We start from the raw sequence: 14,580 nt of genomic DNA, 5'->3' as shown, positions 1-14,580 counted from the left end.
CAAACATGTACAGTATATGTAATTATTTTTTTTATCCTTAAACCTTAGATGATTATATGATTATTATAAGAATTACTACTGCGACTAATGAAACAATCACCTATAATTGGAAATTATTTTAAAAAATAGCCTAAACTTCTTTTTCAGATAAAAAAAATATGCACTTGTCTATACAGCACGTACAGTTTATTTCCTGGCTGGTTAACAGAGAACCGCTGACTCGGTTTCCTGGAGTATCAAATAAAACCACACGATCCTATTTGACCAGATTATCTGCGGCCCTCTGCCGCCCTCTGCCGACGCAATTCAGTAATGCAGCACCTAACAAACATTTTTGTCTTAAAGGGCAAACATTATTTTAAGAAGTTAATATAGAAATATATTCATGGAGTGTAATTATCCAGTCACAGAGCATGAATGAGAGTTAATCCACTTGGAGAACAAGAAGACTCGACTTGGGGATCCATTACTTTCTGAAGAAGTTCTTTGTGCTCACACTAACATTCTACGGATGCTGTATCTGCATCACACTGTACACTGTATATAACTGACATGTGTTCATATCACAACTCCAGAGTTTAGGATAATTTATAATCACACTCTCCAATGTCATCCAAATGAGTCTCTCCAGGTTTCCTCCTCATACCATCTAAGGGAGTGTTTATTATTTTATTATTATGAATATTTTCTAAAAATGATAGATTACAGTGTATAGCAGAATAGAAATTGATCTAAAGCTGTAAAAACATTTTTTTAGAAGATTGGATCAAATTATAGATTACTTTCTGCTATTCCACCTGCCTAATAAAATAAATTTTAAATAAGTTCCTTATATTCATAATATTTTCAAGAGGTTTTTAAAAATCTGCATTGTGTTTACAAAAATCTAGGCCCTCCCTTATTTCATATATATATATATATATATATATATATATATATATATATATATATATATTCCAAAGAGTCAGGATTTCTTGGATTTCTAATGTAGTCTTGAGGAATATGTCTCCATGAGCACTTTTTTGTCTCTCACTTTTAGTCCATTCCTATAATTGAGCAGTTTCACACAGTGACCTATGATTTAATCAGGCATAAAAAAAAAAACATCTAAATTAAGACATTAAACCAGTAAGAAACAGGTGCAGGTGATGACAGATGATCAGCCCAGTGATTAGTATACTATTGATCCTGACGAGAGGGGAAATGAGGTTGCTGCTGAGGTTGTTACGTAAACAACTGATTTTTTAGGCAGTTTGCAGCCCGTCACAGTCAAACATTTGTTTTGGATTTATTTAATCCAAAATGAAAAAAATATCAGTGGCTTAAGGCTTATGCACTGTATGGTGTTTTTTCTATTATTAAAAAAAAAAAAAAAAAAAACATAAATTTTAAATCTTAGAGGTTTTAAAAGATTATCGTCTGTGAATCAGTACGGCCGGGACTCGAGGATTCAGTATTGGTATTGTGACCTTTCTAATGATAATGATGTGGAAAATTGCTCCTATACACGGTGTATTATAGTTCAATAACCATAAAAAATTATATATAAAAATATTAGAATAATGGATTATAGTATTAAAGATACAAGAACTAAAAAAAAACTTCTAAATTCCTCTGATCAATAAATCAGGTTTGGTACAAGTTCAAGTTCTAAATCCAACACATCAGTAATTAAGGTAAGCATGTGGAGGTTTCATTTGAATAGATGAAATAGATAACACTGATTATCTTATAACAGTGGAACCGATTAAATGGATTATATTAGAAAGCAAAATGGGGGAGAGGAAAAGGATCTGAGCAATTAGTTCAAGGATCATTGGGTTGGAACAACTACAAACCGGCAGGACTTGTGGACAGGGTCAAGCTAAAAGGTCCTACAGTGGGCAGATGAGTATAACTGAATAACAGAGCCGTGGAAGAAGGCGGGCTCGTGTCTCTCTTACCTAGGGAAGACACATGCAGCAAGGGAGGAAGCAGATGGAACTGATACCGATATGGTTGACTCGGGATAATGCTTTGGCAAACGTTCCACTGGGAAAACCTCGGGTGCTGACGTTCACATGGATGTCACCGACACGTACCACCTACCTAAACATTGGTTACTTTTCAGAGAAACCGTATTCCCTGGAGGTCAGAGTCCCATAAACACACTCCTAAACCTTGTGGAAAGCCTTCACAGAAGAGCTGAAGCTGTTACACCCGCAAAGGGGGCGGGGCCAACATTATATTAAATCCTATGGATTAAGAATCGGATGTTACCAAGTTCATATGCATGTAAAGGCAGGCAAGCAAATTCTTTTGGCAATATAGTGTATTAGGCAGGTGTTTTTTGTTTTATTATTATGACTGATGCGTTTCTTGCTTTTTTGTTTTAAGTCTCTGCATCAGCTGTGTGGTTGATCTACTCTACTCGACAGGAACTTGTTCTTAGCGTCGAATCTGTCAACGTTGTTGCTATTAGTCGTCAAGGACAACAGGCTCCCATGGCAACAAGGCCTCTTGGAACCACGGCCTTAACGAGAAAATTAGCTTTAGGCTGTTTTATGACATCATCCAACCTTCACGATCAAGACAGCCAGCTGGAAGCGCTGCCTACATCAACAGCTTTAAGTAAAAGACTTAGTCATGTTGAAAAATCATCAACCAAAACAAGAAGAAATATAGGATACAGTGTTTATTCTGGTGTCTTTAGGTTACATGACTTGGCAGATGCTAAATTACCCGATAATAGTAGTAATTAAAAAACAAAAACAAACAAACGAAAAAAAAAGGCTTGTCTGTCAAGCAGCAAAGACAAACCTGTAATCGGTAATTCGTTTTTATTTTCAAAAGGTGCAACATACTTTAATAGATTAATATTCAATTATAACGAATGATTCCCCGAATGATTAATATCAACACCTTCAGTGTAGGTGAGACCCGAGGGAGAGGCGGGGAAACGTTAAACCTGTGAGTGAAATCCAGAACCACTGAAGTCTTCCATTGTTTAGAATATTACTTACAGAAGAGTTTAATACATGAATACAATTCTGTAACAAGATTAATAACCACTAGAAACAAGACATTCAGTTTACAATAAAAAAAGGAAAATAAAGAAAAGAACATTTTTTGCACAAAACATAAAAAAAAAAAGAAGAAAAGAAAAACCTCAAGAAGTCTCCCCAAAAAAGAGCACTGGATCAACTCGAGGCAGAAATAAAAGTCTCATTTTGAATTAATCACTTAATTAATTAATACCTTTTTGAACTCAATCACAAAAAAAATTACAAAAAAAGCAAAGCTCTGGACTTAAAATGACATAAATCAGAGTTAAGAGATTTTTTTGTGGTTGATTTTTCATTTTTCGTTTTAAATATATGTATTTAAGAATATATCGCAAAAATCACAACTGATCCCCGACGAAACGAAGCTGCACGATAATAAACCGTTATTCATAATGAGTAAAGGCACACAGAACAGACAGGCTGCACACAGACTTGGCTGAAGCTATCTTACAGGGTTTTGCAGTGCTTTTCAGGAACAACAAAGAAAAAAGATAAAGAAAAAAAAGAAAGTTTTTTTTTCTCTGCTCTAATAATAACCCGATCAATGTCTTCTTTAGCACCTGACGCTGGGGTCAAGCCACTGTGGCACCATGCTGGATATAAAGTTAGGCAAGAGCAGTGTGAAAACAAAGAGCGGACTGATTCTCCTTCTCTAGCCTGGTTTCGTTTTTTCGCTCCGTAAGTGCTAGATTGCTCTTTAAGGTATGACGCTGTCAGATCTGATCTGATCTGATCGAAAGCATAGGGGTTGGGTGGGGGGTAAAAAAAAAAAAAAAAGAAGAAGAAAAAAAGCGTGGCTTAGATTGGCGCTGAGTAGAACGTGAGGTTTCCTGTGTAGTGAACGTCCCGACGGCTAGACGAGTCGCCGGTCGACTTCACACTGTTGTCTTTCTCCGTGTTAACCCGACCGAGAACGTTTCTTAGAAAATCTACTCTCTCAAATATTCTACAAGGTTGAAAGAGTTGTAGGAAGGGAAAACCCCCCCCAAAAGATCGGAAATATTAAAATTAAGAATAATAACGAAAATAGAAAAGATTGCAGGAATATAAGAACAAAGAAAGGAAGAAAGAAAAAGACCTGAGAGTCCCGACGTGGAATCCCCAGCAGTGCGGCACCTCCATGTTCTTTGTATAGAAAGCTTTTTTATATATTTTTTTCCTTTTTTTTTTTTTTTTTTTTAACAGTCATGCAAGGACACAGTCTTATTGAGAAGAGAAGGCAAGAGAGAGAGAGAGAGAGAGAGAGAGAGAGAGAGAGAAAGAGCAGAGACACACTGGAAACGAAAAGCAAAAAGATCCACAGAGATACACGGGAAAAAAAACAACAACGAGGCACTACTTTTTAGCTCAACCTTTTTTTTTCCTTTCTTTTATTTTGTGGCAACTCAATGGCCACAAAATACCCCATGTGATTATTTGACACCTCCCTCCTCCCTCCATCATAACCCTCGGTGTGCTGACAAAATTTAGAGCTCCTCATCTTCACCTCAGAATCTACCTCTACATCTACACCCCCTGAAAAAGAAAAAAAAAAAATACAAGAAATAAAAGTTTGTATTTTTTCCCCCTCAAGGTGCCCAAATAACCCTATTGTCTTTGGTGCTTGAGCTCCTTATGTATTTATTTTTCAAAAAAGCAATCGATTTGAACTTTGTTTACGCAATGTATATTACGCTATATTAAATCTGTAGCGCGATATAAAAACAAACCTATTAGTATATTATCGTATTATTTAAGGGGCACGTGGCAAGAAGTTTTAATTAAAAGCCTTACACACATACGGCACCTTGGCAAACTCAACTGTGGTGTTTTTTTTTTTTTTTTCTTCCTCTTTCCACCTCCAAATTTGGCCTCGACTTGAAAATGGCTTTACGGATGCTTTGCAGGAAAGCGGGAGTGAGACTGACGAGAAGCTCTTTAAAAAAAATAATAATAATAATAAATCATTAAACACAGCAGTTACATGATCACAGGCTTTTTTTTTACTGAAGCATAAAAAGAGTTTTGTCGAAAGGAGCCGACCCTCGACGATATTCCAGTCAGTCTGCACTCCGTAGTTTATACTCATACACACTCATACTGTATACACACACACACACACCCTTGTTTGAACTGAAATCTTAGAGCAGACAGAGGAAAGAGGATAGATGAGGATGAAGACGGAAAGAAAGCAAAGGAGAAGAGACAGAACAATTCTGATCGAGGAAGAGAAAAAAATATATAAGTGGACTCAAAACTGAAGAATAATATGCAAAGAGTGACATTTTGTTTGGAGATGTAGTAGGTGTGAAGTGGGTTATGGTCTGTAGCCTGGTTGGAAGCGTGCCGTTTCTTCAAAGATGAGCGCCTTGAGGGTCTCTTTGGGCAAGTCGTCGAGCTCCATGTCGAATTTAAACGGAGCCTCAGCGACAGGCTGAGAAAAAAAATATATATAATTAAGGTTAGGCCAAGACTTGGGGTCATTGATCTCAGAAAACCGGTGGCATTAAAATCTTTCCCACCTCATCAGTTGGGTCGTAGTACTGTTCCAGGTATGGGTGCGCCAGGGCCTGCTCCACCTCGATCCTCTTGTGAGGGTTAAAGGTCAGCATCTTATCCAACAGATCCAAGGCTAGACGACAAAACAGCGAAACAGTAAGATTTCACAGTTGAGGTGTTTAGTATCAGGAAAACGTGTAAAAAGCAGCATTTCACAAAACTGAAAAATATGTAGAAAAAGGTGAACTCTGACCTTTGGGGTCGGCGTTGGGGAAAAGGCGGTTCCAGGGCACTTTGCAGCGCAGCGGCAGCGAGAGCAGGTAGTTTCTGGCCTTTATGTTGATGATGCAATTCAGGTCTTCTTGTGAGGGAGAGCCGAGAATACCTGAGAGAGAGAGAGAGAGAGAGAGAGAGAGAGAGAGAGAGAGATTTAATAAGAATAAATAAGTGACTGAACCATGATTTCACAGAAAGAGAGAATACGACAATAGAGAATTTTTTTTTGTTAAAATTGCAATTCTTTTGCGACTTCAAAATTATTATTATTATTTTTTAACCATTTTTACATTTATAATAGAGATGAGACCATGATTGTCTGGTTTTGAGTTTGATTGGCCGGGACCGGTGATCAGCTGATCAGCCTCAGATATAAGCAATTCTGTAATGAGAGACGGACGTTTCTGAAACAGAAACGCATTTTTATTTTTTTAATAAAATTCCGATCTGCCTTTATTTACAAACTCTGAGTGAATTAGTCTCTTACCCACTCATTAAACAAGCTTATACGTCAAGCTGAGTTTTGAGACTTTGGAGGCGCATTTAAGAAAGTGTACACACACACACACACACACACACACACTTCTCCTCTGCTTTCCTTTCAGTCTTCATCCTCATCTATCCCCTGGATACACACTACAGGCAATTTGGGAACATCAATTAGCCTAATCTGCATGTCTTTGGACTGTGGGAGAAACCTGAAGTACTCCGAGGAAACCTACCAAGCACGGGGAGAACATGCAAACTCCATACACACAGAGACGGGAATCGAACCTGGCTGGGAATTTAACCCAGGCCCTGTAGGTGCCAACATTACTAACCACTGCAGAGCACTCTAAACTATTTACACATTTTTCAACCCGCGTGGTATGAGTAAATTATTTGCCAAGTTTGTTTAGGAAGAATAATTATGGTGGATGACAGATACGTGCTAAAAGTAACAATGCAGGTTTTGTTTTATTTAAAAGTTAAAGTTTACTTGATTGATTGACTGATAAAAAAAAAAATCTTTAGTTAAAAGTTAAACTCTTGGGCCTCCGAGAGGCGCAGTGGTCAAGTGCTTGCCGCTTCATCCAAAAGTGTGCTAGTTCTATTCCCGGGTGATGCTGAAGCCTCAAGCGAGAGGAAAAAAAAAAGAAAAAAAGGAAAGAACACGAACAAAGTTCCACTCTTGTATTTAAAGTTAGTTTGTATTGTTTAAATGCTGTGCTTGGTCTTGAAGTGAAATAACTAATGTCATAAGAAACATGCTACATTGGTTAAAAAAAAATTAATTATCAAATTAGTATATTTATAAAATCGTGATACTTATAGAATCGTTATTTTTATTCAATTGACACTAAGGTAACGCAATATCGTATTGGGTGGTGACCGGTGACTCCAGACCATATAGGACAAAGGGTGCAAGACAGAAGACAGAAAAAAGGTGGAAAAAAAAACAAGGAAGGTGAGAATTAGGGGTTAAATGTGGCGCTTGTGTTTGAGCTCATCGTTATTGCATTAACTGACTGACAGCTCGGGACACACAACTTCAGCAAGTGTTTCTGCATTCTGCTTCCTAAAAAATAAAAAACTGTAAAAAAAATAAATAAATAAAAAAATCTTGTTGCATAACTGCTGAAGCACTTTCTCTAAACGCAGGATGAACAATATCTCTGAAAACGTACCATCTCCATCTAACAATGCTCTGCCTTCCATGACTGCTCAGGCCAAAAATAATGCTTACACAACAATGCGTACGCGTGCTCCCACTAATCTGACGCGATCGCCTCTAAGTGAGCATGTGTCCGTGTCCATAAACTCTTACAGAGGCAGTAAAAATAAAATAAATATTAATAAGAAAAATAAATCAATCATCTGTGCTGGACTCTTGATTTAAAGCCACCAGTGAATGATTAATCATTTCTATAGTCATCATATTTCTTCCTTCACATGCGATGCAAAAAAAAAAAAAAGAAAAAAAAAAAAACACTTCACTTTCGTTACGCATACATGTGTGCATGCATACTCAGGAATCTTATGTACGACTGGTAAATTAAAAGTAGTGTCCGCTAGATGGCGTGTCAGAGCCAGAGCACCTCTGTCCACCTGGGTTTAATGACAAACTCTTACTGTTTACCTGTTTCATGCACGGCAACGTTCAAGAACTCAGTATCTCTTAAAAGCTTCCTGCCGCCATACTATACATTCAGAAATATCGAATCCAGAATTCTAGCATTGAAAACAGAACTTCAACCAGGTTTTGAAAAATATAATACGCAAACATTTGGGTTAAAACTTAATAATTTAGTTAGCTGAAGAAAGATTAAAAATATATAGGAAGGAAGAAAGGAAGTGAGGAGTAACTGGTAGTGAAAAAAAGATACCCTTACTTTTCAAGTCAAAAATGATCTAAACATTGGTTACATTAAAACCTTTGTTGGCTGCACTCCATCAGATATCCTAAGGAAGGTTTTCTTAAAGAGAATGATTACTGGTGAAAAGACACAGATTCAAAGTATGGAACGGAAACATCCTCAATCGCAGGCCGAGAAAAAGATTTTTTTTTTTTAAATCAACCATAATCTGGAAAACTCATCGATGCTTAGTTTTCTGTGATTCTCAAGGGCCATAAGTATTGGAACACCACCAGGAAAAAGGTTCAACAATCAACAGTGTTCATTACAGTGAGACACTTATTGAAGAGCTGAAGCCTAAAATTAGGATTAAATGCAAAGGAAAGCTATTTATAAAGGATTCACTTCTGATTAAGACAGCTGCACATTCGTGGCTCAAACCTCTGCCCAAACCATTTTTTAACGAGAAAATTGGAAAGCTTGTTGACAGATGGACAAAGTGTATTGAAAAGCAAGAAGATTATGTGGAAAAATTAGTTTACTTGTTAATTTACTAAAATAAATTCTACAGCCTGAGTGCGGATATTTTTTTTTCCCTCACCCTGGTATATTTCAGAGAGAACATTGACGACTAGCACAGACTTGGCCGCTGGCCAAATTTTTACTCAAGTGATGGGAAGAAGGGGCGGAGCTTCCAGGTTATTAGATAATAGCAATACATTTAGCTGTTAATAATTAACTCACTGGAAGGCTTTGGCGCACGTATAAGGAGATGCGAGTTACGTGCACGGAAACCATTGGCCGCTACGAATGACGTACTCCAAGTGTACTCACAAACACCACAGAGGATTTAATCCAAACTAAACTTCTACAGTCACGTTCTTGCACCATTATTACTCAGGCTTGAAACGTTTCTTAACTCGGAGCGGAGAGAGATGGAAATCTCAGACAGTAAACTGCACAGGAGGTCAATGAATCCGTCAAAATGTGAGACTGAACATCAGCGAAAAAGGCGAACGAGAGCTACCTGATATGGCTCTGCTATCGTTACAGGAACCGTCAGCCCTTTACAGCTGATAAGCATCGAGTGCTGATCTGGCTCTCACTGTGCGGTTCTGACCTCAAAACATTTCAGATACGCATCCCTATGATGTTTCTGTTTTCCTCCTCAGATTATTTATTATAAAACTTTCAGAGTTTCAGAGTGCACATCCTGCTCACTGTAAAACACTTTGACTTCAGACTGACTTTGGTATGAACCGGAACAACACACAGACAGACCGGCGCAGACAGGCAGGCAGAGATGCACGGAGACGGACCCAAACAGAGACAGACACAGACAGACTGACAGAGACGCAAAGCCGCAAGACAGACAGATACACCCACACAGGCAGACGGAGAGACAGACAGGCATGCAAACGCAGACAGAGAGACAGGCAGGCATACAAACGCAGACAGACAGAGACAGACAGGCAGGCATACAAACGCAGACAGACAGAGACAGACAGGCAGGCATACAAACGCAGACAGACAGAGACAGACAGGCAGGCATACAAACGCAGACAGACAGAGACAGACAGGCAAGCATACAAACGCAGACAGACAGACAGGCAAGCATACAAACGCAGACAGACAGACAGGCAAGCATACAAACGCAGACAGACAGACAGACAGACAGGCAGCATACAAACGCAGACAGACAGACAGACAGACAGGCATACAAACGCAGACAGACAGACAGGCATACAAACGCAGACAGACAGACAGACAGGCATACAAACGCAGACAGACAGACAGACAGGCATACAAACGCAGGCAGACAGACAGGCATACAAACGCAGGCAGACAGACAGGCATACAAATGCAGGCAGACAGACAGGCATACAAATGCATTTTGTATTTTCGATTTTAATAGATATGTGTAAATACCCAAAATATGATTGAGCTGGTCCAGGTAGTGCTTTCCAGGAAAGATGGGTCTGTTAGAGAGCATTTCAGCCAGAATGCAGCCCACTGACCAGATATCAATAGACTTGGTGTAACCCTGTAAGGAAAACAGAAATAAAACAAAAAAAAAATACTCAGTAATCAGTATCTTATATATCACACTGGTCTGTAATATACAGCACAGAGTTTTATTATTCAGCATTTCCATAGTAACAGCTAATTCAAAGGGACTTGTATGGCAGAAACTCCTGTTAGTAATTTAGCCTTTTCTCCATACATATCTGCAATGTTCTCTGAAGTGAGAGAGTGATTATTTATAGCTGCTGTAATGCGAGTGTTGTGTTTTAGAAAGCTAGCTTCATGGAACTATGATCAGATAATTTAAAAGGTATTGCCTGTAAATTATTTAATGTACAGCCAAAAAAAATTACCTCTGGCAAATTGCTAAGGTTTAAAAGAAATAAAACATTTCGGGATGCCCCCAACACAATGAGAAAATCCAGATGTTGATTATTTTCCTATACCTAAACCGCTTTCATGTTTTATTCCTTTCCTTACTTAAAGTCACATATTATAGCCCTTCTTATAATTAACAACAGTTAATTATGACCAAACCATTTGATTGGATGAGAGGCATTCCATGAGTGCTGATATAGAGCATAACAGCACTGGGACATTTAACTTTATGCATTACTCTGCGTCACAGGCGTTCTAATAACCGTTAACCCCTAAACAAGGGGCACCAACTTTCCATTAACTCTCCATTTAACTCTATTTGAGCTTCAACTCATAAGATAAAACAAATGGTTAAAGATATAAGAATAAACTTTGGTGGACTCTCCACCTCCCACCTCCAGGGGTTTATTCTCCTCACATACAGTAGCACCAGTAAGAATTACAAACTAATATCTGTTAATTAGCCCAACTGTTTGTGGAGAAAAATTAGATCGACAAACTAACAACGGACAACTGATTGCTGCTCCCTCGTGGCTACGACTTTATCACAGCCATGCTGATATTCAGCACAACAGCATTCCTAACGTGATACTGTTTAATTGTACAAGTCTGTGTAAGCCTTTGAGGTCTCCACAATATGTTAATATTCCAGCTGAAGTATAACTCTTCTTTCTGATTCAAATCTTGTTTTTTTTTTTAGGACCTTATCTTGCACCTTCAAACCAGTTTTCAGACTTTTACCCCACCTGCATTTCTGATGAACAAAATAAGGAGGAAAAATATCCGCAAGATCATTCATTCATGATGTCATTCTCAACATTTACTGATATAAAAGTGCAAATATAAGGGCTAAAGGTGGCTAGGTCGGCTGTTCGCAGTTATCTGCTACTCGCTAGCCAAAGCTTAACATACTGTAGCTCTTAAACTCTGTGCCCAGAGATCTGTAAAGGTTGAGAATGTGACTTTATGTTTTGGAGGGTCTCATGGTAAAGTATACAAATGACCTGCCTTTAAAGAAATGAAATTTAGCAAAAAAAAAAAAAACTTGCATCGGCATACATAGCATTTCCAGCATACAACTGAACGCTACATAAGTTGTGCGTACATTCTGAAGTCGTTCAAATTTTGACGGTGTAAGTGGAAAGCCAAGCAAAACGAGTTTACATATTTACAATTTTTTTTTAAAAGTATTTAAAAAGATTAGAGAGGCCTCTGAGTGGCGCAGTGGTAAAGCGCTCGCCCTATCATCCGGGAAGCGCTGGTTCGAACCCCGGGTGAAGCTGTTTTCCTCTCACAGCCGGAGGCACAGAGAGAGCTGATTGGCCGAGCTCTCTCAGGGGGGAGGGATGAGAGGTACTTGCGCTCCCACGTTAATCACGGCTCTACAGCCAATCAGGGGCGTCTGTGAGCTCGCACACGCGGAAGGAGCAGATAGCGCTTTCCTCCGAGTGTGTTACTCCGCCCCTAACAGTGTGGAGCAAGCAGTTTGAAAAGATGCGGTCGGCTGACGCCACGTGGTTCGGAGGAAACACGGGATAGTCCCCGTCCTCCCGACTGAGTGGTAGTAGCAGCCTTAATGTGGGAGCCCCCTAGTGACGGGGAGGAATTGGCTACGACTAATATTGGGGAGAAAATTGGAAAAACAAAAAATAAATTAAAAATAAAAATAAAAAGATTAGAAAGATTGGAAACAGATAAAAATTAGAGATTTAGTTAAAATTGTAAAAATTATTACTTAAAAAAAAAAAAAAGCCAGTGCCCAGAGAAATGATAAATTTAGGTTAAGTGAAGTTTAACGTCTACTGATTTCATATTTAACTTCTTTTTGTCATTTCTAAAATTCTTGATTGTTTCTTATATGCGAAAATATGATTATAGTGCTGGAGCTTGCTAATATTGATAATATTTTGGGGTGACTAACAGATCATCTGCATTTACATTATTTCCTATGGGAAAATGCATTTCACAATAGGAATTTTCGCCTTAAGAACGGATTAAATTTGTATGCTGTATATAAGGTCACTATTAGGGGGAAAGTTTGATTGGTTTGTTTAAGCACTAACTAATACAAAAAAAATTTGAAAAAGGACCAACAGCAGTAAAGAGAAAAGTCTCTCTTAACTTAAACTCGACTATTAACTATTAATAACACTTTACAAACTGAATGTTGGCACATGTCTGACACTACGAATAACATGACTTTCACAACTATAATTTACGTCATGTATTCAGAGGAAGGAAAAGACATTTGCGGGTTATTTTTCACATCTCTTGTCTCAATCTGCAGGAAATGACATTCTGATCAATTCCAACTAATCATTTCTATTGGTAAATTTTTAAAACAGGAATAGTCCTTATTAGATCCTCTTGCCTTGGAGTTGAGCATGATCTCTGGGGCTCGGTACCAGCGCGTGGCTACATACTCTGTGAGGAACCCGGTGTGGTCGTGGTCCGGGTCGGCTACACGTGCGAGCCCAAAATCGCAAATCTGGAAACACGGGAAACAATTACTTGACGAACATGATGAATAAAAGTACACAAAAATAATCAAGACATGTTTATTCAAAAGGCGCACACCTTGAGGTCGCAGGTGGTGTTGAGCAGCAAGTTGGAGGGTTTCAGGTCTCTGTGGAGCACATTGGCCGAGTGGATGTACTTCAGGCCACGCAGGATCTGGTACAGGAAGTAGCAGATGTGATCGTTGCTGAGGTGCTGCGTCTTCAGCAGCTTGTACAGATCGGTCTCCATCAGGTCCTGCACGATGTAGCTGGAGATTGATCGAGTCAAGGACGACTTATATACACACCTTAGAGAAACGTGAAAGCTATTCGGGTTAAATAAATAAATAAGTAAGCAAATAAATAAATAAATAAATAAAACCAATGCACTTTTTACTCCTGGATATTGAGTTGAACAGCATGTTGAGAGATTCAGACATCTTACACTATGTAAGTGGTTTTGTGCGATGTAATCAGGGTTATGTCTCTAGGTCTTAACCTTTAGCTGTATAAAAAAAAAAACACTCAAACAGACAGAAGCGTGGCTATTAATAATCCCGCCTTGTGGTACGAGTGCTTGCACAGAGTGTTGCATAAATATCCTGTACATATCTTGAAATTCCTAAATTTTTAAATTGAAGCATTCAAGATTTAAGATTATTCAAGAATAAGAGAAATGCTGGAAAGTGAAATGTTTTGAGTTTTAAAAATCCTGGTATTTTGTTTCCTTAAACAAGAAGATTAACCCTGAACTGCTCGGGTCTATGTTTAGACTGTATATTGACTCCTCTGGAAATAGCTTTAAAATTTAGGGGTGGGTTAAAAAGAAAAAACGCGCTAATCATCTTTTTAATCCGTAGTAGCTGAGTAAACACGAATCATAAATAGACAACAAACCCTACTTCCTACTGACTTTTGCAAACGTGGTGATTATCAACTCGTCACCCACTCAAACTGAAACGTTTCTTCTTTTTTTTCCCCTTCTCGTTCATCACAGCATCGATCAGGCATAACCTAGATTCTGAACAGCTCGCAACCCACAAACGCGGGCTTCTATAATCTACTTTTTAGGACTGAAAATGACAACCTGTCACACACACAAAAAAATAAATAAATTAAAATCCTCTCACACAGAGCGCATTAAGGCAGCGCTTCCAACAACCCGTGCCATTTCAGCTGCCATCCCACACACAGTGCGAATATGAGAATCCAGCCAAAAAACCCCTCCGCTGAAGAGGGGGAGGATCTCTCGGTGCTGTTTGAAGCCGCTCTTTTTCCTGAGCACGATGCACGAGAGGGACTGAGTGTACAGAACAGAAGAGGCTCATCCTTTTCTACAGGAACGTTTGTGCTGCCAGCGAGCCACCGAACGCCTACTGACTATTGATTTCTGCGCCAAAATTAACTCTTTACTACGAGGCCTGCTGCCTGGGAGAAAAAAACAAAACAAAAATAAAAAAATCAAAGGTTGTGGATTAATTACAGGTGTGGACGTCCTTGATAGCAACAGTAACGTGATGCAGAGGCTGTGCGTGCGTGTGTTCA

General features: G+C 38.7%; 1 protein-coding gene across 1 annotated transcript in view; it reads right to left on the bottom strand.

Annotated features, from left to right (window-relative positions):
* Positions 1-2,659: 2,659 nt before the first annotated feature.
* mapk1 (mitogen-activated protein kinase 1) overlaps positions 2,660-14,580 on the bottom strand; it is a 36,604-nt gene continuing 24,683 nt past the window's right edge. The window contains exons 3-8 of the mRNA XM_053480954.1: positions 13,115-13,304; positions 12,909-13,025; positions 10,064-10,178; positions 5,776-5,907; positions 5,546-5,655; positions 2,660-5,457 (exon numbers count right to left, since the gene is read on the bottom strand). Of these exons, the coding sequence (XP_053336929.1) occupies positions 5,341-5,457; positions 5,546-5,655; positions 5,776-5,907; positions 10,064-10,178; positions 12,909-13,025; positions 13,115-13,304 (781 nt within the window). The 3' untranslated portion in view covers positions 2,660-5,340. The remainder of the gene's footprint in view (positions 5,458-5,545; positions 5,656-5,775; positions 5,908-10,063; positions 10,179-12,908; positions 13,026-13,114; positions 13,305-14,580) is intronic.

This window comes from Clarias gariepinus, chromosome 21, assembly GCF_024256425.1.
Source record: "Clarias gariepinus isolate MV-2021 ecotype Netherlands chromosome 21, CGAR_prim_01v2, whole genome shotgun sequence".
NCBI lineage: Eukaryota > Metazoa > Chordata > Actinopteri > Siluriformes > Clariidae > Clarias > Clarias gariepinus.
This window is presented reverse-complemented; position numbering and strand designations above follow the sequence as displayed.